Source organism: Archocentrus centrarchus, chromosome 15, assembly GCF_007364275.1.
Source record: "Archocentrus centrarchus isolate MPI-CPG fArcCen1 chromosome 15, fArcCen1, whole genome shotgun sequence".
In the NCBI taxonomy this organism is placed as follows: Eukaryota; Metazoa; Chordata; class Actinopteri; order Cichliformes; family Cichlidae; genus Archocentrus; species Archocentrus centrarchus.
In genome coordinates this window covers 24171074-24195428 of record NC_044360.1, presented here as the reverse complement: position 1 = coordinate 24195428, position 24355 = coordinate 24171074, and the positions used below count along the sequence as shown (strand labels likewise).

General features: G+C 41.9%; 1 protein-coding gene across 5 annotated transcripts in view; it reads right to left on the bottom strand.

Moving 5' to 3' along the window:
• Positions 1-24355, bottom strand: part of ate1 (arginyltransferase 1) — a 51941-nt gene that overhangs the window by 8590 nt on the left and 18996 nt on the right. For 4 of the 5 annotated variants that reach the window (XM_030748786.1, XM_030748787.1, XM_030748791.1 and 1 more), the window contains exons 8-11: positions 22895-22927; positions 17526-17707; positions 13244-13343; positions 1475-1595 (exon numbers count right to left, since the gene is read on the bottom strand). In XM_030748786.1, coding sequence (XP_030604646.1) covers positions 1475-1595; positions 13244-13343; positions 17526-17707; positions 22895-22927 — 436 coding nt within the window. The remainder of the gene's footprint in view (positions 1-1474; positions 1596-13243; positions 13344-17525; positions 17708-22894; positions 22928-24355) is intronic. The other variant, XM_030748788.1, reaches the window with a different exon arrangement.

The following is a 24355-nucleotide window of genomic DNA, read 5'->3' as shown; positions in this document are numbered from 1 at the left end:
CTGGTACACTTACTTTTTAACTCCAAACTTAAGCAGTATCACATCCACAGTGTTTGTCTAAATGAAACGTTCAGAAACATACAGAATCCCCACAGGACAGTAAGCAGGTAGACATGAGAGTAAAAAGGAGACATGATGACTGTTCTCTCTGCTCTGGCCATGCCAAAGGATGATGGGAAATGAGAAGACTGTAGGATCTGCCCCAAGTTCACTGCTCTTTAATTAGTGCATACTGCTTTGAATTAAGCCTAAATACACCATCACAATGTAAATGGGACTGACTGTAACACCAGGATCATGGATTCATTTAGAAAAGCAAGTGCAAAGACAAAGTGAAAAGTCAGCATGCCAGCAATGTACAGCACTGTGCAAAAGCCTTGACCTGCCCCTTGTTTTTTTATATTTTGCTAGGAAAATGGGAACTAGGTGCAAAAATTTACTAAAACATGCAAACATACATGGAAATGCAGTACATAAGTACAAAAAGCCTGAAAGTCAATATTTGGTGTGACCTTTTTTCTTCAACACAGTCTGAACTCTCTGAGGCAGCTCTCTTCTCATTTCTTTGAGTAGTCTTCAGGAATAGTTCTCCAGGCTTCTTGAAGGATATTCAAAGCTCTTCTTTGGATGTTGGCTGCCTTTTGTTCTGTCAAGATGATCCCACACTGCTTCAATAACGTTGAGGTCCAGGCTTTTGGGGGGGGGGGGGGGGGGGGGGGGGGGGGGGGGGGCCAATCCATGACTGATAGTGTTTCATTGTGTGTTTTTCTATCCAGGTATGTTTTTACTGCATTGGCAGTGTGTTTGGGATCACTGTCATATGCTGAAAAATGAAGCCAATCAGACACTTTCCATATGGTATTGCATGGTGGATCAACATCTGACAGTATTTTTTTTGCATTCATAATTCCATCAATTTGGACAAGATGTCCAACACCAATGAAGCCCCAAACATGACAGAGCCTCCATCGTGTTTTACAGATGGCTATAGACACTCACTGTTGTACCTCCCTCGTTTGAACCAAGAATTTCAAATTTGGATTCATCACTTTATAAGACCTGTTGCCACTACCTTTCAGTGCAATTCTTGTGTAATTTGGCATACCTCCCTGGAACTATATCAAACTGCATGGCGCCTTTTAAAGAAATAAAAGAAACTGAAAAAATTATGCATTTTTGCAATAGGCTGCTAGGAAAAATAAGTACCTAAAGATACTATTTAAAATTGGTTCTTTGCTAAATTGTCTATTATGAACACTGGTTCATCTGTTGAGTTAGGTGCCATTTTTTTTATACTTGCAATAAAGTCTGGCTCAATGGAAACAAAATCTAAAGAAATGAGGGGTAGCTCAAAACCTTTGCACAGTGCTGTATGTATGCAACTATACATATAAAAAAAAAAAAAAAAAACAACGTTATAGTTTCACATATTAATTCCACGTGATGCCATCAATGGAGCATTGTGCAGTACTACCTGCATCAGGATCCTGGTTGCAACGGGCATAGCGGGAGTTGTCAAGCAGAGGTATGCATCGCTCTATTGGTACCCAGACGTAGGTTTCTGGGCACAGAAGGTCAGAAGGCCGGTACTGGCCCTGGTAAAAGGAAAAAAAGAAAGAAAAAAAAAAAAAAGAGAGACAAAAAAAAGACATTAAAGACTTTCCTTCTTTTTTAAAATTGCTATACATTAAATATCTAGCCAATGAGTACCTTGAGCACATCAACTTGGCTTTTTAAGTATTTTCTAACATTTTAAAAACAAATTGATTACTAACAAATAATATGTAGCAGGCCTGGTAAAACCATTTCTATTCTAGTGTTAGTTACCCCTTAGAATTAAAGGTTTGACAAGTTGTAAACTGACCCCAGGGTCAAGATGAGGGTTGAGACCTGGATCAAACTCTTCTCTGTTAAGGCTCTTTGTTTGAGCTATGAGTCTCCATGTCAGGAGTGTTACACCACATGCACGTTAAGTAGGAAATGTAAACACGCCAGCATTGTAATGTGTGCTTGTGAAATGGGTACGAGTCTGTATTTGACCAAACATTTTGGATGGAAAGCAAACTAAGCTCAACAAAAACAGCTGCAAGGCAGAGAAAAAAAATGAGTAAGGGGGTTGAATGAACAGAAAGAGACGCCATTATCAGGGAACTGTGTTCCATCACATGGCTCCAAACAAATACAAACTGCTGAGAAAGCTCTGTAAACAAGCAGATGCCTGCAAAAGGCCCGCTGCATTGCTTCAACGCACACAGCAATATTTATAGTTTATATGACATTAAACTGAAGGACAAAGACTCCAGGACTTCAGGAATGCACTTTTTAAACATAAGGAGGTCAAACTGTTCTGAATGATTAAACTTAGGGGGAAAAAAAACCCCACTGTTGTCATGAAAACATTGGAATAAGTAAGACAAAGGAAATACCATCCCTGGAACATACTGTTATACAAGCACTCTGACCATGAACCATCTGTTAGTAGACATATATGAAAAATATGCTGCCTGTTTTCACATGCAAGATAGGATGCTATGCGAAGAAACTAGGTTGCCTTATGGCTTTGAAAATGAAAAAGTGAAGAATTTGTGGAATATGCAGACAGCTGTGCTGGTCATCTAAAGTGCGGTCCTCATCTGTAGCCATCCTGTAGCCAAAATGTAGCACTAAAATCATGCAAGCCTTCTAAAAGTGAACCAATTCCAAGTTGTGAAGAGGAAAAAAGGAATTCACAATGAAGCAAAAGCCTCCCAACATGCTCTAAGTGCTCCTGCTAACAGACAGGTGAAGGTGGAACGCTATGCATCCGGAGGCCCCAACAACCTACAGCCTCCTACACCTGTCAGCACTATCAGCTTGACACTCTCATACTCTGCCACACCTCTGTGGACTCCTTCAACACTGCATTGAGACACATGCAGCAGAACACACACCTGCTTGGCAGCAGAAACACAACATGTGCATATTTCTCACTACAGGCTTATGCACCCTGAAACGAGGGCGAAACAGCAGAAATGAGTGTGAACGGAGCTAGATTAATAAAAATTTTTTTTTAAAAAAGAGCAAGTTGGAAGACTGAAAACATGCAAGAAGAGACCAATGGATACGCTAATATTCAAGGAACAAAAACAACTGTTTTTGTGTGTCTGTATTTGTATGTATTTGCAATGGAAATAAAATGTGCTCTTGATTTATGCAGGTCTATTTTTTTGTGTTTACAATACTAAATGATATATGCAGGCCTTTGCTGTAACCTTTAAGAAAGAGAGGCCTATGTGACCAAAATGAGACACAGTCTGGTCATGGCACAAAGACAGTTTCTCAGTTCTTCCACTGAAAAGGAGAAACGATGAAGAGTGTGAGAGGACACAGCCATTAGTGGTCTGGACAGAGGAGACAGAAATGAATAAAGAAGCGAGGTGATGGCAAACTGAACTCTGCTTTTCTATCAGACTTCTTTTTTTTATTGAACCCAATGTGAATACTGAGTTCACCACTGGCTTTCTTTATCCTCCCTCATATTTTTCCGTTCCCAGGTTGACTTGAAGGCCATGTAATTCATAGCTACCCCTGCAGCTACCCCTGCAGCTTCCTCAGCTCTTCCTGTGTTTTCTGTGCCTTTTGTATTGGCTTGTTCACAATATCCATATCTTTATCTAAAAGCAGACACCAGAAACCAGTAATGGTTTCCTGAAACGTAGATTCTTGAGAGTGTAACCACCAATCTAATAGCAGGAAATGAAATGGCCTACTACAAATCCATGTTCCTAAGTGGCTCTTAGCTCGGTAAGTGGCCTAAAGAGGCCACAGGAAGTGACAGTGGGACTTAGTGTAAAAGGCCAGAAAGCCATGCGATAAGGTTTGTCTTTATATATGTGTATACTTTTGCTCAGCAAATGGCCCGGTGACCCTGAAAAAGCCTTTACAGCCTAAAAAAAAGTTTTTAGTTTAGTCACCCTCTCTTCAGAGTCTGTTGCATCCATTTTGACCGCTTCCCACACAAACTAATCTGTCACCGGCCCTCCATCCCTCGCTCCTTTCCATGCTTGCATGTTCAGGCAGAAAAGAGGTGATGCAGATGACTGACAATCTCTGAAAGGCTTGTTTTCAAACAGAGAGATGAAGGATTAAAAAGAAAAAAAAAAAAAAAAACTAGTGAGGAAAGAGGGAGGGAAGCACAGAAACTTCAGCAGACAGAGCTGGCTGCAGTCGGAGGTGTGAAAAATGAGAAGGAGCTTGGCGGGAGAAAGGGAGGGGCAAGAGAAAATTAGGTGCAGATGAGCAAAAGGATGGTATTTAATGTTTTTAGACATGGACTGCAGTGGGCCTGGTGGAGGAGCAGTCTGCATGCCAGTATAAAGGGGCCCAGCTCTGAGAGGGAATGTCTGAAAAGAGGTGAAGAAGAAAGTCTGGGAAAGAAATATAAATGGGCAGTTCAAGAGGGAAAAAGAAAACAAAGAGACGAGTGGACAAACTAAAGAGGAAGAACCGTAACAATATGTAAACTGTAAAAGTGAGAGAAGGCTGTGAGTCATTTTAATCTGTTGCTTTGCACTCTGTTTGTTAATGAATGTGTAGAGGTCGCCGTTTATAGGGAAGTAATCTGCTACAGTGCAGGTTTCCCAATGAACCGAACTTTAACAAGGCAGAGAGGAAAATTACTCAACCTCATTTGAATAACAAGCTGCCCCAGTGTAAACAATTACGCAGCCTCAATCATCTAAACTAAATAAACACATATCTCCACAGGGCCTGACATACAATTACACAATACTCTGCAGCTATATTATCATTCCCAGCCCATCAATGATAGAGCATCACTCACTCTTTTGAGGCCACACAAACTCTACATGCATACAGATAGCAGGGGCCCTGCTGTCAGTCACCGAGCTGGTAATAAAGTTTACGAACAAAACCTGTCACCTTGTTCCTTCCCTTCATCGTGCACTCTCCTGTCTTTGTTTCTCACACACCTCAAGGTAGAGAGCAATTCCCCAGGCCGGTACCAGTGATTTATATGAAAAGCAATTAATCAGAACCATAAATGGAGTGGCTCGCTGCAGCCGAGGAATCCTCGTGAAAATCTACACCTCTTTTGCCTCCTGCCTTCTTTTCTTCCTCCCAGTCTGACTAGGAAATCAGACAAATGAGTTTGGTATGCGAAAAGTTGAGACAACCTTCTTTCTGCCTTTGACGGCAGCAAGGCCGTGGAACACTTACCTCTTGCTTGCATCTGTCTTTGGATGAGTGTTCTGAAACGCTCATTATATGTTTGACATGCAAAAACAATAATGTGGTCCTAAGTTGATTCTAGATTCTAAATTTATGTACAGCACTTTGGTCAACTGTTGTTGTGTTAAACGTGCTATATAAATAAACTTGACTTTCTTCACTTTATTTTGCCAGGTTGTCATAAATTGTAAAGCATTTTTAATCAATTAAACACAAATTCGAAATCATGATTGTAGCTCATTAACCTTTTAACATTTAAATCCTGTAATAAAGAGACCAGTCCAGTGTCTACAAGGCACTGGTAGTTTTATGCTCCTAAAAAGAGTGTACTGGGCAAACATTATTAAAAAAATATGCTAAGATATGATCGCATGTTGCATCAGAGAGAGAATTTTTGAGATCACTTGGTGCTTTGTAGCCACACGGCAGTGTCATGGTTCAAAGTGATCCCCTTTCAGTCTTGCCAGACCAAAAGACAGGAGGTGGACTCGGTGTCATAGTAAGAGGGTTTCCCCTGTCTCCAGCTGCGTTACTTTACACCCACATCTGCAGCTAATTTCCTGCTCATATCTCCAGCTGAATTTTCACGCACCCTACCCCTGCTGAGGTATCATTGTAGGTTTGTGTTTGCACGAGTCAGACACTATGCACAATGTCTGAATGCAGTTTCAAAGAGACTTTGCTTGTTAAAACAATTGGTACAGCCAAAATCTGTCCACGAAAGAACATCAAGTTATAAAGTAATCAGTTGGTTAACCGAACACCTACCTCAGTATGAGACAGAGTGGCTCCAAAACTGTGATGTAAGAGTGGTCATAGAATAGATGAGGTCACTAATGTTTGACTTTAGTCTGTTTGGCGCTGCCAAGAGCTATATTATCCAAAGATAACATGCAATACAAAAAGCACCCTGTTTTATATAATATAGTAGGTCAAGCATGAGGACAATAGTGAATGGGATATTATGGCAGGATTATACATTGGTCAAGCACTCTCAGAAAGAAATGGACATTAAACTCAAGCAGACAAAGTCACATTTCTTTGCAGATGGCTGTCACCAGGGACAAGCCTGAACTCAAGCAGAACAAGCCTGAACTTGGAGGATACACAAAGAGGCAGTGTGACCCAAGCAAACCTAACCTAGGCTGGCCCAGGCCAGCTCTCTGACCCAGGGTCACGCTCAACCAATCTTAGTCAAAAATCAATAAACAGAGGTCTTGAAGCCTACAACAAACCTACTCTCCCCCAAACATGTAGCCCTCACAGCACAGTCTCTCTATCGTCCTAAGACTGTTGACATGCATACATTCGGTCCGGAGGAGGAGGAGGAGGAGGAGGAGGCGGCAGGGCTGGGGACCTCTCTGTGCTGACGGACACACGTAAACAGCACAGCTCACAGAAACACACATGCAGCTAGAAAAATGGCATTCAAATCTAAGCAGGCTGGACGGACAGCACCACTGAAAGACATGTCCAAACAAGCTGTGTTTTAGAAAGTGGCCCCATGCAATCATACTTTACCCAGAGTCTATGACATTATATACATATGCATTTGTGCCTGCTGAGGTCTGTGTGTGAGGGCCCCGAGAAATGGGACTGCATTTGGGGAGGTTTACGCTAACTGCTGCTGTTTAAACACTCAGGGCCCGCCATGGCCTTTTCGCCCTACTCAACACGTTACCACAGGACAGCCTTCAAATAAAGCATCCAGGCTGGTAAGTCTCCCCTGTGGGCCCCTGGACAACCCCCACCATTCCCTTCCACCCAGTCCATTCTGTCCTAGCACTCCCTTGCCTGGCTGTGCGTCACGGCTCCACGGATGACAGGTTAATGAGGAGAAAATATTTTTACAGGATCGCATTTCGACGAAGCCCTGAGAACCAATGGCAGCGCTTTTATGGGCATCAGCTCTCAGACTGGGCACTTTTATCTCTTCATCTTCTCGGGTCTTTATGGGCAGGAGAACTGTTATGCCTGTCTGACACAGACCACAGCTTACCGACTTGCAGTCAAATCCGCAGCCCTTAATCTTGGTCTTAAAACCCCACCTCAGATTTCTAACTGCTAGACCTCCGCCCACACTATAAGTCCACATTTCTAACTGCATTTATGAAAGCAGCCCATTCTGTCGAGTACTGCTTATCAAAGATCTGAATGCAGTCCCTTGCCAAGAAAAACAAAAAAAAAAAAAGCCTTTCAGACAAAGCGGCGCAGCTGCAGCAGGTTTTGAAAATAAATAGTGGTGAAGTTAATGGCAAGGCAAACACCTCAGGTTGGCAGCTAGAGGGCTCTGGATCTGCTCAGCATGACACCATCTCCAAACTCTCATTTTTGACCTTGTGACATTCCGACCTCCCCCCCGCTTATACCCTCCCTGCCACCCGCCCTCTCCCAACTCTGTCCTTCCACCAGCGGTAAGACTGAATCTTCTGACCCGACCCCTTGAACTCTGCTCCATCAGACCCTCACCCTGTCAGCGCTCCTCCTAGGGGGTGCCAAGCAGTGGCTGGACCCAGCCCATGCTATAACCTGTTAACGATTTGTTAAAAACACAAGCGTGGCAGGACGGGGGGGGGGTGGGGGGGTGAAGCATAAAGGAGAAGAGAAATTATCAAAACTTTAAACAAATGTTTCTGCTGAGAGGTGCGCTGTTGGTGGTCTACTGTCAAGCTAAATCAAACAACACTGTTTCTGTCAGAAGGCCTCCAATTTTTAAAAAAAGGGGGAAAGGGGGAGAACTGGAAAGCAGCAAAATACCTAAACTTTAGCTTATAAATTTCACAGAGAGGGCAAAAATGGACCCTGTTGGATTTGATCATATTTTGATGGGCACTGGTTTTTCAACATGAGGATTGCTGGAAGGTAACGCTGCTGGCACAGCAGAATAATATCCTTTACAAACCAAGTGAATATTGCTTCATCTACGGGAAAGAACACAAGAAAAAAATATGAAAGAGAAGAAGTGAAAGAGAAGAATGAAGTAAAACTATTACAGTAAGCGCGTGAGAAAGGCCAATCCATGCTGTACTGCACCGAACACAGTAAACTTTATACCACCTCTATTTGAGACATCGTGACTTATTGCACATAAGAATGCAGATCACAATTTGAGAAACGAGATCCTCACTACTGCAAGAGTAGATATCACTTCTGCTTGTAACAACATTAGAGTGAATGAGCAAAAACGTGTTGCCATGCTTTCACCTCTAAATGGAATCAGTTGAAAGTTTCTTCAATCTGATCCCTTTACTCTCTATCAATCTTTCATCCCCGACCAGCATGGTGGCTGTTTTTTTTTTTTTTTTTGGAAGAATTGTTGAAAGAAGTACAGAAACAAAAAAAATGAGAGAAAGAGAAAAGGGGACCGGCTGCACTGTGCCTGGGCCTGCAGCATCTGTGAGGCGTAAGATGACAGCTCAACATAAACACTGTTGTTCACTGTAAACCTTTTCAATGCCACTCATCAAAACCTACCAAAGCAGGATAATGTTTACGCCAGGAGCTCAACAATAATAAACAGGAATACGTAAGAAAGCAAGGCCCTCATGAACAAATCCAGCTCTTCCTAAAAATGAAGCTGTGTACTGTAGCGCGGCGCACAGGGATGAGGGCCTCTGTGGGAAACACCCGCCCCAAGATGCCTCGGGTTCACTCACCGTCACTCTTAATCTACCAAGACTCTCAACAAGTGACACACAAAATGTGAGGTCACACACGTACACATAACATACACAGTCTGATTGGGCCCCTTGAGTGAAAATAACACGCATGCAGAGTCCTGATAGCTGTGGCTGACTTGGAGGCTTTTAGCATGTCATAACCTGCCACTGCGTACCTGAAGAGAGGATGTGATATGTTTGAGAACCAGCTACTTACATTAATATACACTTACGGTAATGACTAAGAGAGCTTATTCCATTTTTCCTTTGTGGGTAAGCTCTTTGGTATTAATTTATTGAACCGAAAAACTAAGAACGGATGACTGCTTACCTTTTTGAAACCATTTGTATGCAGGTGAAAATGAGGTCTTATGTACAAGCCTGAGTTGGGAGTCACTTTTTGTCACGTCTAATTGATGTCCTGAAAGCTAAGCTGATGCAGCAGGTGACAGAAAAGCCCGCAGGCACGCACTGATTAAGGGAAACACTGCTGAGCCGAAATGGACCGAAACCGACATCAAACTTGTTCATTACACGTATCCTAACATACTCTTGCACACAGCGGCTGACACCTGGATGGATTAATTTCAGGTCCACTGAATTCAAAAGCTTTGGTCATGTGGAAAACTTCTGGCTGCTGCTAGAGAGCTGACCGGCTCCCTGACAGTGTTTGTTGTTTGTGGGCAAGGAGGAGCCGGGTTGAAAGGAAAACAGAGGTGCAGCTGCTGCGAAAGGGCTCTTTAAAAGTCAGCGAAGTACCGCCGGGAAAACGAATAATGCTTTTCATCTTGCCTCCTTTTCTCATTTGGCACACATTTTGTCACTCCTTTCTTTCTCTCCATCTGTCCTCTTCCTCCTCTTTTCACTTATTTTACTCACTCCTTCTTTCTTGTTCTCTGTGGAAAATTTAATGGTTTCCTGGGCTCAGAGCGAGACATTCTTTCACTGTGAACAATAATAACAAGAATAAGAGCCACTTCATACAACTCTCTCGCTTCCTCACCAAGCGGGTGTAACTGGGTATCCTGCCTATGTGTGTATTCTGTAAGACTGTGTGTATCTGGATGTAAGCGTGGATACCACACTTGAAAAGCATTTGAAATGTTAACACCAGGTACTATACTGGTTAAGCCAAGTGGGTGAGCGTCTCATTTGTTATCAACAAAGTCTGCTTATTCAGTACTCAGAAGTAACTTGCACAGACAAGTGCTCAGACATATACACACCTCTGAAAAAAATGAAAAAGAAAACCTACATTGCAGAATGGATCTACTCTTTGTTCTGCTGTAGCTCAAAAATAAAAAGTGAAAATTTATCAAATGAAAGCTGATGAAATCTTGCAAGCAGCTGAAGCTGGATTGTGCAGTTATTGAAAGAGAGCGCGATAAAATGGTGTGAGAAAAACTTGAGCTGGTGTGCACATTAAGGCACCTATTTATGGTTTTAGCAGATAATTGGACAGACATCCTAATGAAGAGTCAAACACAAGTACTTAGGAAAAACTGTACACTTTCCAGCAGAATCTGCAAAGTGCATGCATCCAGTTTTTTGTTGTTGTTGATAATGAATGTGAGCGTGCTCTCCTGTCATCAGGCACACTGACAACACTGGATGCACTTTTATGCTGAGTAACACTCAGTGGACTATAATCAAATCAGAATTCTCCATTAGTCAATGTAAAGTCATGATAGCCAGATAATTCAAATGAATGGTAGTTTTAAGACATGAGAAGCATCGTGAAAGAACAGTGGCAGAAGGGCCAAGACCTTTGGTCTCATTTAGCCTCCAACAGCTTCACCTTCTGCTCTCTACAGCTCGACATCACACGGCCATGGAGGGCCAAAGGACCAGGGACAAGAGCCAGGGGCAGGATGTCACGTCAAACCCTGAACCCACAAGCCAAACCAGCAAGACTCTGTGGGACACTCTGTCCCAGCTTTGAGAACAAAGAAGAGGGTCTGACACTGGCCAGGCAACCCTCTGTTCCTGGCTGGACTCCAAGTCTTCAAGGACCCTTTAAGGCTACTCTACAGGACTGTGCTCAGCCTCTGGCAGTGTTAAGAGTTTTCAAACCATCTCGCATGAAGCTTTTTCTTTGCAGAGATGTGACCTGATTAAAAAAACCTCTCCTGCCAAATGAAACCTGCAAAACACTTCAAAATTACAGTAATGCAGAATGAGGATCAAAGACAGCTATCAGAAACCTGTCACAAATCCCCACATGGGGATTTTTTTGCCCATTTCCAGTGGCTCCCTGAAGCTTAAAAAAAACCCAAGATGACTGAGTTACTGCTACTAAAGGTAACAATAAATCTTTGTCTTAACTATATGCAGTCCACTCTTGCTTAAGTGTGTACTCACCCATTTTGAGGCAGGAAAAAACATGGAATAGTTAAATTTTTTTATTTTATTTATTTATTTTAGTTCTATAATTAAAGTACCAAAGAACCATAAACAGCTTACTGCAGAGCAGTCATGTGTTAAAATAGTTTAACTGTTTACAACTATTAATAATGTTAATGGGCTAATTTATACCACCTTCTTTATAATACTCAAAAATGTTTTGAGTCTAATACAGATGGTTTTGCTCAGAAACAAAACAAAAAAAAGTATTCTTTGACCAGTTCCTTGTGATAATGATAAATCACTTCAAAAAGCTCACATTTTAGGTGTGAAAAACAGCACCTCAGCACAAACAGAAGGCCCAAATGGAGGGGCAGGACTGTTTTCAAATCTATCCACAAGACTGAGAGCAAAGTCACAGTAAGTGATGAGAGCAGAAACATTATAGAAAAAGTGGCAAGGAAGAAAGGAGGAGGGAAAGGTGGGTAAAACAGAGAGAGGGAGTCGCGCTCATGGGGCTTGAGTGGTGTCCAGCAGAGTTCAAGAGCTGGTGTTTTGGTCCTTAAAGAAGCAAAGAGGCAGCACTGAGATCCAGAAACCAGTAAACCTTCAACACAATAACGGTGGAGTTTAGACGCTGCCCCATCTTCCACAGCATGTCTGTGCATTATTGAATTACTGAGACTCATATGCAAATCAGACAGCACGAGACAGTGTGCATGTGCTCAGAGTGTATCCGAGTCTGTCTGTGTTTCTGTGGGATTGGGAAAGCCCAAAGGTGGGAACTGGGCAACCTTCTCACCCTCGTACTGTGTTCCTCCCCAAGGGTAAAATAGGAAGAAGTGGGGAGTTTGTGAACAAGACGCTGAAATGGCAAACACACAAGAGCAGATATGGGGGTTGGGGTAGTAAATACCAGAGCTAGGAGGAGTTAGGTGCTGTGGTAACAGAGTTCAAACAAACACTGTGATCAAGATTCAACACACACACACATAAATAGAGCAAACACACTCATGCGTTCCATATACAGACTCCCAAACTGAGAAAGTGGACAAAGCACTATCCAAAGCAAGATGTAAATGGATAAAAAAGCTGTGGCACGTTGCCATAATCCTCAACAAGACATCAGTCTCCCATGGGCAAGAACAAGGTCTGGGAACATCTGAATGAAATGACAGTGAAATAGAGGAATTAGCAGATGAATGAGACAAAGAGGGAAAGAATGGGAAAACTTAGCTAAACCAAAGGACTTGGAAAGACTGCTTTCTTTCATCATCTTGCTAAGCTATAGATATTTCAGTAGTTTCTGGTGTGAACTGAGGTTCTGTTTGTCAGCGCTGGCTCCGTTGCATACACACATACATTATGCATGTCAGTTTCTGCAGCAGATAAACTGCACAGTAAGAATATGCATATTTCTGTAGATGTGTGCCAAACTCTTCTTGCTGCTGAGTTATAGCTGCTGTCACTGGTGTAACCTCTCGCTAAACCTTTAATGTTTTCAGCAGCCTTGTCCTCTCTCACTTCCCTGGATGTCCTCACCATCACTTTGTATCTCTCACATGCTCTATTCACTCATACTCATATACTGACTGAGTATGAATGAACTTTAACAGGGACCTTTGAGTATATACTCATGCTTAGTTTATCATGAAAGCATCATTGACATATGTTGCTAACCCAGATAAACATATGATTAGCAAATTCCAGACTTGTAATGTAAATTAAAACAGATGCTGGGATTTTATATGGAAATGACAATATAAAGACATCAGTGTTGTGAATTACAAGATTGCAAATCTCCTGCACACTGTTTGTATTATAACAGTTCTCTTACTATCATATAGGTTTTACATTTAAAACTCTTCAAGTCATTGATAAATAAATATCAATTTACAAAACATCAAAATCGCAGGACCTCAGTGCTAAAATTCTGAACTATTCATACAAAGATATTAATATAAAGTGTCATAAACATGATAAATGTGTTGAATGTGTGAGATAATGCGTACCTTATAGCGCATCTTGGGGCAGGAGTGAATGTAAAAGCCCAGGTAGTAGTAGGACAGCTTGGGAGACTGTTTCTGCAGCTGCCTGGTAAAGGCGATCTCCCTGTGGCAGGAAACACACAAATGCACCTTGTCAGAGAGGTAGTGAAAGGGAAAGGCTTCATTCTTTTAGAAAGAGCACATACAGTGTGGAAGCAGCTAGGTGTCACTGCTTCTTAAAACAGATGGCTCGCTTCAGCACCACGTTCTCGTAGCTGGAATTTGCGCGCCACAGAGCACCAATTTAAATGTCCCATGTAGAAAAATCAGGTTTGCCATTTACCCAGCAATTTTAGTGTCAGACTAATCACATAATTTACTTTAGAAGTTACTCTTCTGAAAAAGATGAACGCTGATGGCAGCTGGTGCTGAGTTTCGCACTGTTCTTAACTGCATATGCAGGTATGCTGCATCAAAAAGGACAGCAAAAAAAAAAAACAAGAACCATTTATTCACTAAAACTGGTTTTTAATCACAGAAAACCACAAGCCACACAAATAAGAGGATTAATAAAACAGAGAACACATTAACTCATATTGCTATGTCAAAGAATACACCAACTAACTTAAACTGTGTTTTCTCTTATAGGTTAGTCCATCAACAGCATATAAATGTTTTTTTTTTGTGGGTCTCATGTCATTACACAAAAACAACTGCCTTCTCTCTAACAGCACTGAGCCCTGGAGCAGAGAAGAAGGTGGTGACAAAGGAGGGAGAGAGTGTGTAAAATAAAGATTTAGAACTTGGAGGATTTATACGCCTTCTCCAAATACAGTAAATGTCTCGCCTGCTTTATTTTTCTCCCAATAGCTTCTTCCTTAATTGCATCCTTTTACTGAAAGCCTATTTTCTCCTTTCTCTCTGCCGTTTCCTTCGTTATACCATAACTAAATTCCAGCTCCTCTTTTTTTCCTTCCTTTTTGTTTCACTCTTCCTTCCACTTCTGTGTTTCACTCGCTTAAATGAAGTGGGAGAATTCCCATTCTTACAATACTTAACAGATGGAGAAAGAGGTCTTAAAATAAAATAGATACACTGAAAAATAAGACATGGGACAAAGCAAGCCAAGCAAGAGAGGGGGAGACACAGGAGGGGGAGAAAGGGAGAAGGAGGAGAATATAAAGGAGGAGGGTCACGAAAGAGAAAGGAACGGAGAAGAGAGGCAGCTAGAGCGAGGTGCTAGAAGGTCACCCGCTTGCTGCCAGGTTCCTGGGTTCCCATCCCCTCACCACAAAAGGGCCCGGCAGGCCTGAATCGGGGAAAGGGGGTGTGGGGGGGGTCAAGAGAGGAGAGGGGCCCATTCACAAAAAGCCATAGGCCCCCTTCACTTGAGGCCTTCACACCCCCCACCTCCACCCTCATGGCAGCAGCTTGAGTCCACCATTATCCCCTCTTCAGCCATCTGACACTCCAGCACAAGCCAATTATCAAGCCCTCTGCTCCTGCACAGCTTCCCTCATACTGATGTGCACACGCACACACAAACACGCACACACGTCCCATAATAGCGCCTGCTATGAGGTGCTTATTGCAGGTTTGCATGCACATGGAAACATTTCATTACCAAACTCTACAAGAATGGTGTTGCTATAGCTAGATGTAAAAGGCACAGTGAGCTTCTAGTGATGGGAAGCACACAGATACTTATTTTATTGTGTCAGTATTTATATGCAATGTATTTTTTATTTTTTTAAAAAAAGGAATATATTCAAATTGGGGACAGTGCAGGGATTTCCAACATGTTTGCCCTCACACGGCAGAAGATTACATATGAATTCTGTCTGGTTTTGTATGGACACACAATTACAAAATACTGTAAACCAGGGGTCTCAAACTCCCGGCCTGCGGGCCACTTCTGGCCCCCGCCCCCCCTGCTTCTGGCCCGTGAATTGATGTCAAAAGTATAATCCAATTTGGCCCTTTAAGTTACTTTTTTAAAATTTTGCTTTCCCCTTCAATTAAGACAACCTTTTGTCATGTAATTTAAATCAGATATCCCCAGGTACCAGCACATAGGTCATTTGGTACTGGGCCGCACTGAAAAAATAAATTATTTCTGTTTATTTTGAAAAATGAGCGGATTCTTTCCATTAGATCTGTCTGTGACTCACTCTTGACACGTGTCACAACCTTGTCTCAGTCACATGATACGTTGCTGCTAAAATTAAAGCCACAGTCTGCACTGGTTCCCATACATGTGGAAAAGCCTTTACACACCGGACACGTAAATTTCCTGCGAATGTTTCGTGCGTTAAAAACATTTTTCGGACTCACCTGTTTTCAATGCTATACTTCACACCGACTGCGTCATTTCACAGGACGAATTTGCGTAAGCCTAGATGGCTAAAATATCAGCATATTATATATATATATATATATATATATATATATATATATATATATATATATATATATATATATATATATATATATATATATATATATATAAAAACACAGTGGCCCCCAGGCCATTTGAGTTTGAGACCCCTGCTGTAAACCTATATTATGATTACAGTATTTTAAAAAGGGGATATTTTAGCCATCTGGGCTTACGATAGGCTACATGTGCACTCTACTACCGGATTATGTACAGAAAAATATAAAGAGGTATATCAAAAAAATATCAGATGCTTGATTAGGAAATACTGAAAATTTTAGTTTGGGATCATTGGCAGAACAGCAGAATCAGAACATCCCCATAAGAAAGTGATCCAGGTTTAACACCAGCTGTGTTCCCTACACAAAGTGCTTCGGGCACCTCATTATGCGCCTCTTTTCTTCTCCTCTTCCTTGTGTCCTCGGGGCCTGTGGCAGAAGGAGCTGCACTCTCACAAGAAATTTCTCAACAACCCCCTCTCCTGTTTTTACTGCTGAATCGCACGTACACACATACTGATGCAGATAAATAACACGCACAGTGCTGTGCTTGTTTTCGCACTGCTGTAACGCCTGACATCCAGGCGTATCTTATTTCAGCTCTGACATTATCTAAACTCTACACATGATTTTTTTAAATGATAAGTGACTAAATATACAAATCTGTACACCCACAGAGGTACGGCTGTAAAATTCCAGAACTTTCCATGAACTCTTGTTACTTTAAAAAATGGGGGGGAAATTGCACTACATTCTTTACATATAATTCCTCTGTGATTTCTTTAAAAGCTAAAGTGAATTTGATTATGGCTGAAAAGTTCAGGTTCCAATCCAACTGCACTTGCTGTAGGAACACCATCTCTAATGTAATGAATATTTGCATAAGAGGGTTGGAAATGGGGTGAGAGGGCCACATGCATTCTGTACAGTAAGTTTGAAACAAGTCAGCCAGGGTAAGCAGACTAGGGAGTGTCCAAGACCTGATCAAAGGCCTTTCTCTGATGTCTGTAAACACGTGGGAGGATTTCAGTCCCGCTGGCTCCCTTCCCCAAGGCCTCCTCCACACGTCGAGCACTCTGTGTTACTCTTGGAGTCAGACTCTTAAAATAATAAGTGATGGGGGACTGTATGCCTAGGATGACCGAGGTGTTCCCTCTATATGAGAAAAGCCTGATCTAGTGGGCGGCTGCACACAACTCCCATTTTAAACACCTGTGCACACCAACTTTGAAGTAGAGATCACCCAGTCGCTCACATATGTGCAGAAAATGGAGGAAAAAAAAAAAAAAAAAGACTCTCACATTACTGGTTTACATTTTACAGGAAACGCCAGATATGTGCACCTATAGAGTATGCGTGTGTTCTCTTATTTCAACCTGGAAGACAGAACTGTCGTCAGCTGAACCACAAACAGAGCACTGCCTCAACCAATCAAGTGTGAAGAAAGAGGTATTTTTCCTGACTTAAAGTACTGTGACACTTATAGTATACAGTTCTAAAGATAAAATGTAGGAGAGTCGGGGGGTTAAGAGGAGGGCAAACATGAGAGAACAGAAAGGGAGAAAGAATCAAAGAAAAAACAAAGACATTAGGGAAAAAAGAATAAAGGAATAAGAGACAAAGAGATTTCTTTCTTAAAAGGAGCTGCATGTTGCATTTCGTAATCATTGCTTTGGTCATTTAAGATATACTGCAGTATACTTTAGCTGCTATGAATAATGTGCACACTGGTGAGGTTTTATTACACTAAACCCTCTGAATCACAACTGGCATCAGGTCCTAATGGCTTACTTTTGACAGAAAATCTGTCTCCACAGCAGTTTTTCCACACAAACAGAAAACACATTGTGTTTGAGTCCTTATAACAAACCTGAGAGCAGAGTAGGAGCCCAAAGACAGTGAGGCAAAGTCGGGATGGTAGTACAAGTAGACAGAGGACACACAGGTAGGCAGGATATCAATTACCCCCACTGCCACAATATGTCCATCCAGCCAGTACTGTTGGTGGAAGGAGCCGTAGCCCACCTCGGGACCATCTGGAGCATATTCTGCCTGGGGAAAAGGCAAACAGAGAGCAAGCTTTAATAGAAGGTAGTCACTGGTCAAAACAATAGTAGTGCTCTTGTGTGCAGTATAGTCTGTATGTAAAATATATAAATCACAGAGGAATGAGAATGTGGTATTTAATAGCACTCCTTTACTTTTGCTGCACTGATCCACTTTCTTTTATACACACTCACACCTGTATGATGTTGTATTATAGCCCATGCGTTCCCCTGCCAGGCCTCACGCATTATGTGTGGGGGTGTACAGTAGCCTCACGTTCAGCCTGCTAATGGCTCCCAAATGTGGAGTGAAAGCAGGAGCAGGGTGGGGTTGTGGGGGGGGACTGGCCGCAGAAACACTCCAGGAGAGGATTTTAATAAAAGACCCTGCATGAGCAAAATCCATTTCACCAGGCAGTAGTGGAGTGTTGCCAAGCTTTCTCCTATATGTCTGCGTCTGCACTCCCCCTGCGGCACCAAAGAATGCGGGTGAAAGCGAGCACCCATGTGCTTGACTCTAACTCTGTTAATGAAACTGTTAAGGTTTTGTCGCACGTTGTGTTTCTCACAGGGTTCCACATGCTGGGTTTTTCAATCAAGTCAGTGGACCAGAGGCTTAAATCTAGAGGCTTGGGTTTGGGGTTAAAAGTCATATTAAGTGAGGGCATTGGTTTATATTTGTGTATGTGTCTTTCTTCAGTATACTAGTAACAGGATCCGTCTCCTTCTCCAACACTCATCTGGACGCAGTTAAGAGGCGCAGATGCTGCTAGTTATCACAACACAGAGAGCTAGCTCACTAATCCAGTGCGCCACTGGGCCCACAGTCTGACCAAATTAAACCTGACCAAATAGAATCTCACTCTCACTCACACACTCACTCACTCTCTCACACACACACACACACCCCTCCCTGCAGCTCTGTGGCCCCAGCAGGCTGACAGTTTTCTTTAAAAGAACTGGTAATAAAAGTTATATCCCTTTAGGTCAGGCCCTTGGGTACCCAGGTCTAATTAACTGTCTGACACAATCCATACCAGAGGTCATTTTTGCATGTGTGTGCGTGTATGTGTGTGGGGACAGGAAAGGATAATTAAATTACCTAAAAACAGCTCCATAACAGAGGCCACATGATGTGAGATGGAGATTATGAGGTTTTATTGAGCTTTAGCTGTGACTGACTGAAGAATCAAGAACAAAAATGAACGTTTTTGGCAGTAAGAAGGGGATGGTGAAGGATGGCAACGATCACAACTTGATCAGGCACTGCCCTTATGCAGCTGGGTGTGAGTGTGTGGGTCCATGGCTGAGGAACTGTCTGTAAGCAGACAGTCTGATATTTTCTGGCACCAGTTTCCACAGAAACACTGGATGCTTTGTCAGAGGGCCCACTATATCATTTAAAAGCTGTAAGCAAAAGGAAAGAGCACAAGGTGATTTTTCTTAACCCACCTTCAGTATACACACTTAAGCACAATTATATGAATGCGTATGCTTATGCAAGCGACGTAATGGCTGCCTGAGTTTGTATGTTTGTTTGTAAGCGCATACGTGCTCAAGACTGATCTTGTCAGACTGACCTGTGCACCACCTCAAAAGACAGCTTAATGGTTGTGTCCTTGCCACTGTGACAACAATCTAAACATTCCCTGGAACACTTCAAACCACCCCTGAGATTCCCAGCAGCCCCAAATCACTCACATATGGCCTAAATACAGAGCTGTATGCGTAGCATACTTGATAAAGCCATGAGTTAGTCTGTTTGTTTCAACCTGCTCAGGGAGACATTTAGGCAGACTTCTGCTGAATCAGAATAATAGCATTTTGTGAACCATTCAAGTATTAAAATTGCTTATATTGCCTTTTAGACACTTCTCTCAGAAATCAAATATGTTTACATTTTCAATATTGTTCATTCTTGCAAATTCCAAACAAAGAATGGAACAGGCTTCCATGCTTAAGCTAGCTCTAAGGAAGCACACATCAAAACCTAGTCCTCCAAATGTCTGGGGCACACACACACACACATATATATATATAAAAAACTGGACTTGCAAACCTTACATTTCAATGAAAATTGTGCAAACATATTGACATAAATATATGCAATTTTTTAATCTGACAGGAAACAGGTTTTAAAAAATTAGTTCAGGTTCAGCAAAATAGAGAAAACATTTTATAAGACTAAAACCATGTGGTGGAACAGACACATATCACAATTAATAACAAGTTTAGTGAGTGATTTTGGTACAAAAAGAGCATCCCAGAGAGGCCAGGTCATTCAGAAGTAGCTGCAAAATGTGGGCCGACATCATATTAAACCCTATGGATTAAGAATGGAAGGTCAATCAAGCTCATATGCGTATGAAGGCAGACCAGCGAATAGTGCATTTTCAGTCCCGTTGCCACAGGTATAAAAATCAAGCACCTAGCCAAGCAGCCTGCCTTTACAAACATTTGTGAAAGAATAGGATGTTCTAAATAACTTGCTGAATTTGAGCGTGGCACTGTAATAGGATGCCACTGTTGCAACCAGTCAGTTCATTGAATTTCTTCCTTTCTAGATATTCCACAATCAACTGTAAGTGGTTTTATTGCAAATTGGAAGGATTTAGGAACCACAGCGTCTCAGAACACATAAAATTACAGTGTGGGGGTCAATGACCGCGTGCTGGATTTTGTGTTCCAAACCTCCTCCAGGATTAACATCAGCACAAAAACTGTGTGCCAGGAGCTTCATGGTATGGGTTTACAAGGCTAAGCAGCTCCTATAGGTGTTACGTGTACATGGCTCAGGGCTTTTGTCATATGGTATTGTTACATCTATCACTACAGCCTCCCTCCTCTGCTTGTCCACCACTACTAGGTCTGGTTGGTTAGCCATCACCAGTTTGTCCATCTGTATCTGGAAGGTTTTTGTTTTGGTTTGTTTTTTTAAATGTCATTTTTTATTCTGTTTTTCATTTGGTTTGAGCATTACATAACTTACACAGTCCCACCTCTCTGCAAAAGGGCTGCTGGCATCAAAATTCAATATGATCATGTGTTTTTCATAAATCAGTACAATTTCTGTGTTCCAACATTTGTCATGGTGTCTTTGTAACATCCATCCATCAACTTTCTTCTACTTATCCAATTCAGGGTTGCGAGGAGAACAAGGCCACAGCCAGATGGTGGATTTGAACCCAGGACCTTCTTGCTGTGAGGCAACAGGGCTAACCACCACATCACCATGCTGCCCTATCTTTGCAACATTTTCAGTTATAAACAAGATTTAAATGATTTTTCGCATCCTGTTTTTTTGTACATTCCACAAAGTGTTCAAAATCTTTTGGAAACAGGAGTTGTGTCTTTGTTTCATAGATCTGTACTGTTTTCCTCTAAAAGAGAATGCTGATAAGTGAAAGATGGAGATGACCAAAATATAGAAGGAAAGAGTGAGTTTTAGAGGAGTGGCAATTAAAAAAATGAGAAGAAAAAAAAAAAAAAAAAAGAAAGACTAATTGCCCACCATCCCTGTTTTTGAGTGTTTATTCATAAAAGGTAAACTGAATCAGTGCTAATAAATTACTGAATGAGTGGATGAATCCCACAAAACTCATTAAACCCAGTGTTTCTCCTGCACTGAAGCGCTCGTCATGTTTGGAGCCACTGTTAATCACACAGAACAAAAGTGTTTACATTAGAAAAAAAATAATCAGTGTCAGATTACGTTAATTACCACTGAACTTTGTCATGAATTTTCTGCAATTTTGGTGAAAACCAACAAACAGTTTAGACGACCTGGTCCCAATCAGTTGCATTTGGATGCATTCTCTATACATTTAAAAAAAATGCAGTGAGCTGATGAACCACACAGTTTGAAGGTCCATGTGGTGAGTGTCTGTGTATTTTAATAGCACTCTGATTGGAGACAGATGGAGGCCAACACGCAGAGCTACAGCAGAAATCCATGTATAATAATTCTGAAATGGAGAGCATTTGGAGAGAGACAGGGGAGACAGAGACAGAGGGAGAAAGAAAGAAAAAGAAAGAAAGGAAAACAACTTGCATGAAAGGAGGCCATATGAAAAGAGATGGACTCCTCAACCAGGAGGGGACATTGAAGGCAGGGAAATATGTGAGGCGGTGTGGTACAGATTGGGTGTGCACATGTGTGTGCATGTGTGCAGAACTGTGTAATTCAGCTGCCTGGCCTTGACGAGGTGATAAAAGCTTGTTTCCTATAAACACTAATGATGTTCATTAGCGAAGACCTGAGGGGGCCCACAGGGCAAAACAGAGTGACTGCGTTTGTGTCAGTCAGCCTGTGTGCGCTCTGGACCTCAATCCTATTAAAGTGGCTGTTATAAGTACCCATCCTGGGTCTAATTGTTGGTGTAATTGTCCTGACCCAACAGGTCCAGCGGTATTTCTGAAGGCTGCAGCTCAACAGGCCTGACAAGTGCTCAGTGATGCCTTACTGCACACCTACATCACTGCAATCACCATAGATTAACCATGAATGCTCCTCCACATACAGATTAAAGCATCTAAAATTTTACACAGTAAACACATTACTTGCAAGCTTTCACTAATTAATGCACTAAAAGCTGCCATCAAATTTCTAATGGTGCCTGAATAATTACTTCTTAAGTGGGCCCATAGTCATCTGCAAATTTATGCCTACACAACCGCCTCATCAGGTTGTAATTTGTACCACACCATACAAAGTAAAGGGGACTGGTATGTCCTATTCTGTCCAAGCCAAAGGGAAGGACTACTCTGAAGACCTTATGTTCAACACAGCTGCAATCTGGATACCACATTTACCATTTTCCTCATTCAGCACCCCCTTTCACTTAGACAGGGCTAAATTAAAACCCCTTCAATATGAAACAAAACCCCCTTCCCAAATCCCTTAGATCCACTCAACCCAAAGGGCTCTCAGAGACAGAACAAAGGTACAGTAGATGGGCAGGTATGTACTGAAATAGGGCAACTAGTTTATATTTTTGTCCTTTTGAGTGAATGTGATGAGAATCTAAAAACAGAAACCAGGCATTTTTCAAACTATTATCATAATCTCCATGACGGTTATTTCAGGAAGACCCTCTCCTGGTTGGGGCAAATCATTCCAGGCAACACATTTGGATGAACAGACATTTATAGGCAGGGGTTATTAAACTGTCAACAGGCCAAAGGAAGTACATACCTCTAGTGGTGAATCACAGAGAAATCTCTTGAACTGTGGAGGAAAATGGGGGTTGGGGGGGTGGGTATAGAGAAAAACAGTTAGCTCTCTGGGTCACCATCTCTTTTGAAAAGGCATAAATGAAAACCATACATGTCTCCTTTGCCTTTCTATATAACTTATCCCTCCCCGTTTTCCCTCCGCTCAGGTGTCACATTTCAAATGAAGCCCTCCATTCACTACGGGGCCTAAAAAAAGGAAGGCTGTATTTACACAAATGAAAACATTTACCCTATCAACTGAAGCTCACACTACAGGGAGGTCACAGTGACAGCAAAAATAAGCAGTACTGCCAATGTCAAAATAGTTTATCTCCCATTCAAAACACCAGACCAGATATTGATTACTGGGTTAAACTATGTGTGGAAAGAATGCAATTTTTCTTCCATTTTCTCTACGATTTCCTGTAGTCCATTTTTAGTAGTGGAGTTGAGAGCGGTGTGTTTACAGAGGTGGAAGACAAACACAGCATGTGTCCACGTTTAGGTCCAAAACTGTTTTATAATGACAACCAGAACGGCTGACAATCTTCTCATGAGCACGTCACACAGGCTCATGTTCATATTTTACAGACATGCTATAATCCAGCTGTGCCATTCGTTTGCAGATATGCTTAAGAGAAGCAGAACAGATCTATATCAGCACCAAAGTCTTGTAAACATGGACAGAAAGGGTCCAGATGGGAATCAGTAAACAATGATACAAACTGTGTAAAACAGTTCACAAAATAAGGAGGTTAAATAATGACCCTTATTACTAACCAAACGCATTTGCATTGATAATTATTTTGTTTTTCTTCTGTCTTTGATTTTTTTTTACCCTCATTCAAAACATGACTCCATCTAGTGGCTGAATGCTTGTTAAATGGTGATGCTAATTAACAGTCCATCTGATTTGTGCTGAGATGTTGGTATTTGTCCAGCATATTGGCTAACTCATATACCAAAGTGATCTAATTATTTACATTACGTCCTGAAGATCGACAGCGTTACCAAAACCAATAAAAATTACCTTAGTATCATCTGCAGAAATGTGCCACCTGCATTTCCATCACAGCTGCTAATACGTGAAACAAGCCTGCGTTGCCTGTTCAGAGGGATATCTGTCTTTGCTTATTATTAAAACCTAGTTTCTCTAGGAGTTACCAGAATTTCCCAGACGCACGCCAACATGCTCTGCTTGTGAGTAAGTGACTGAGTATGTGCACAGCAGTAAAGCTAGTAATAGTATTGACTGCTCAAGGCATGGTTCACTAGGTGGGGCAGTCCTGGCTTTAGCGCATCTCACAACGCAGCCAGCAGCCTGAGCTCATCCAACAGAGTGTGTGTGTTGCTCTGTATCTGCCACGGTGCTGGTGACACTAATGCAGCGTTCTCCAGCATGACAGATGTTTTTTGGCAGAAAGCAGCTAAAGGATGATGA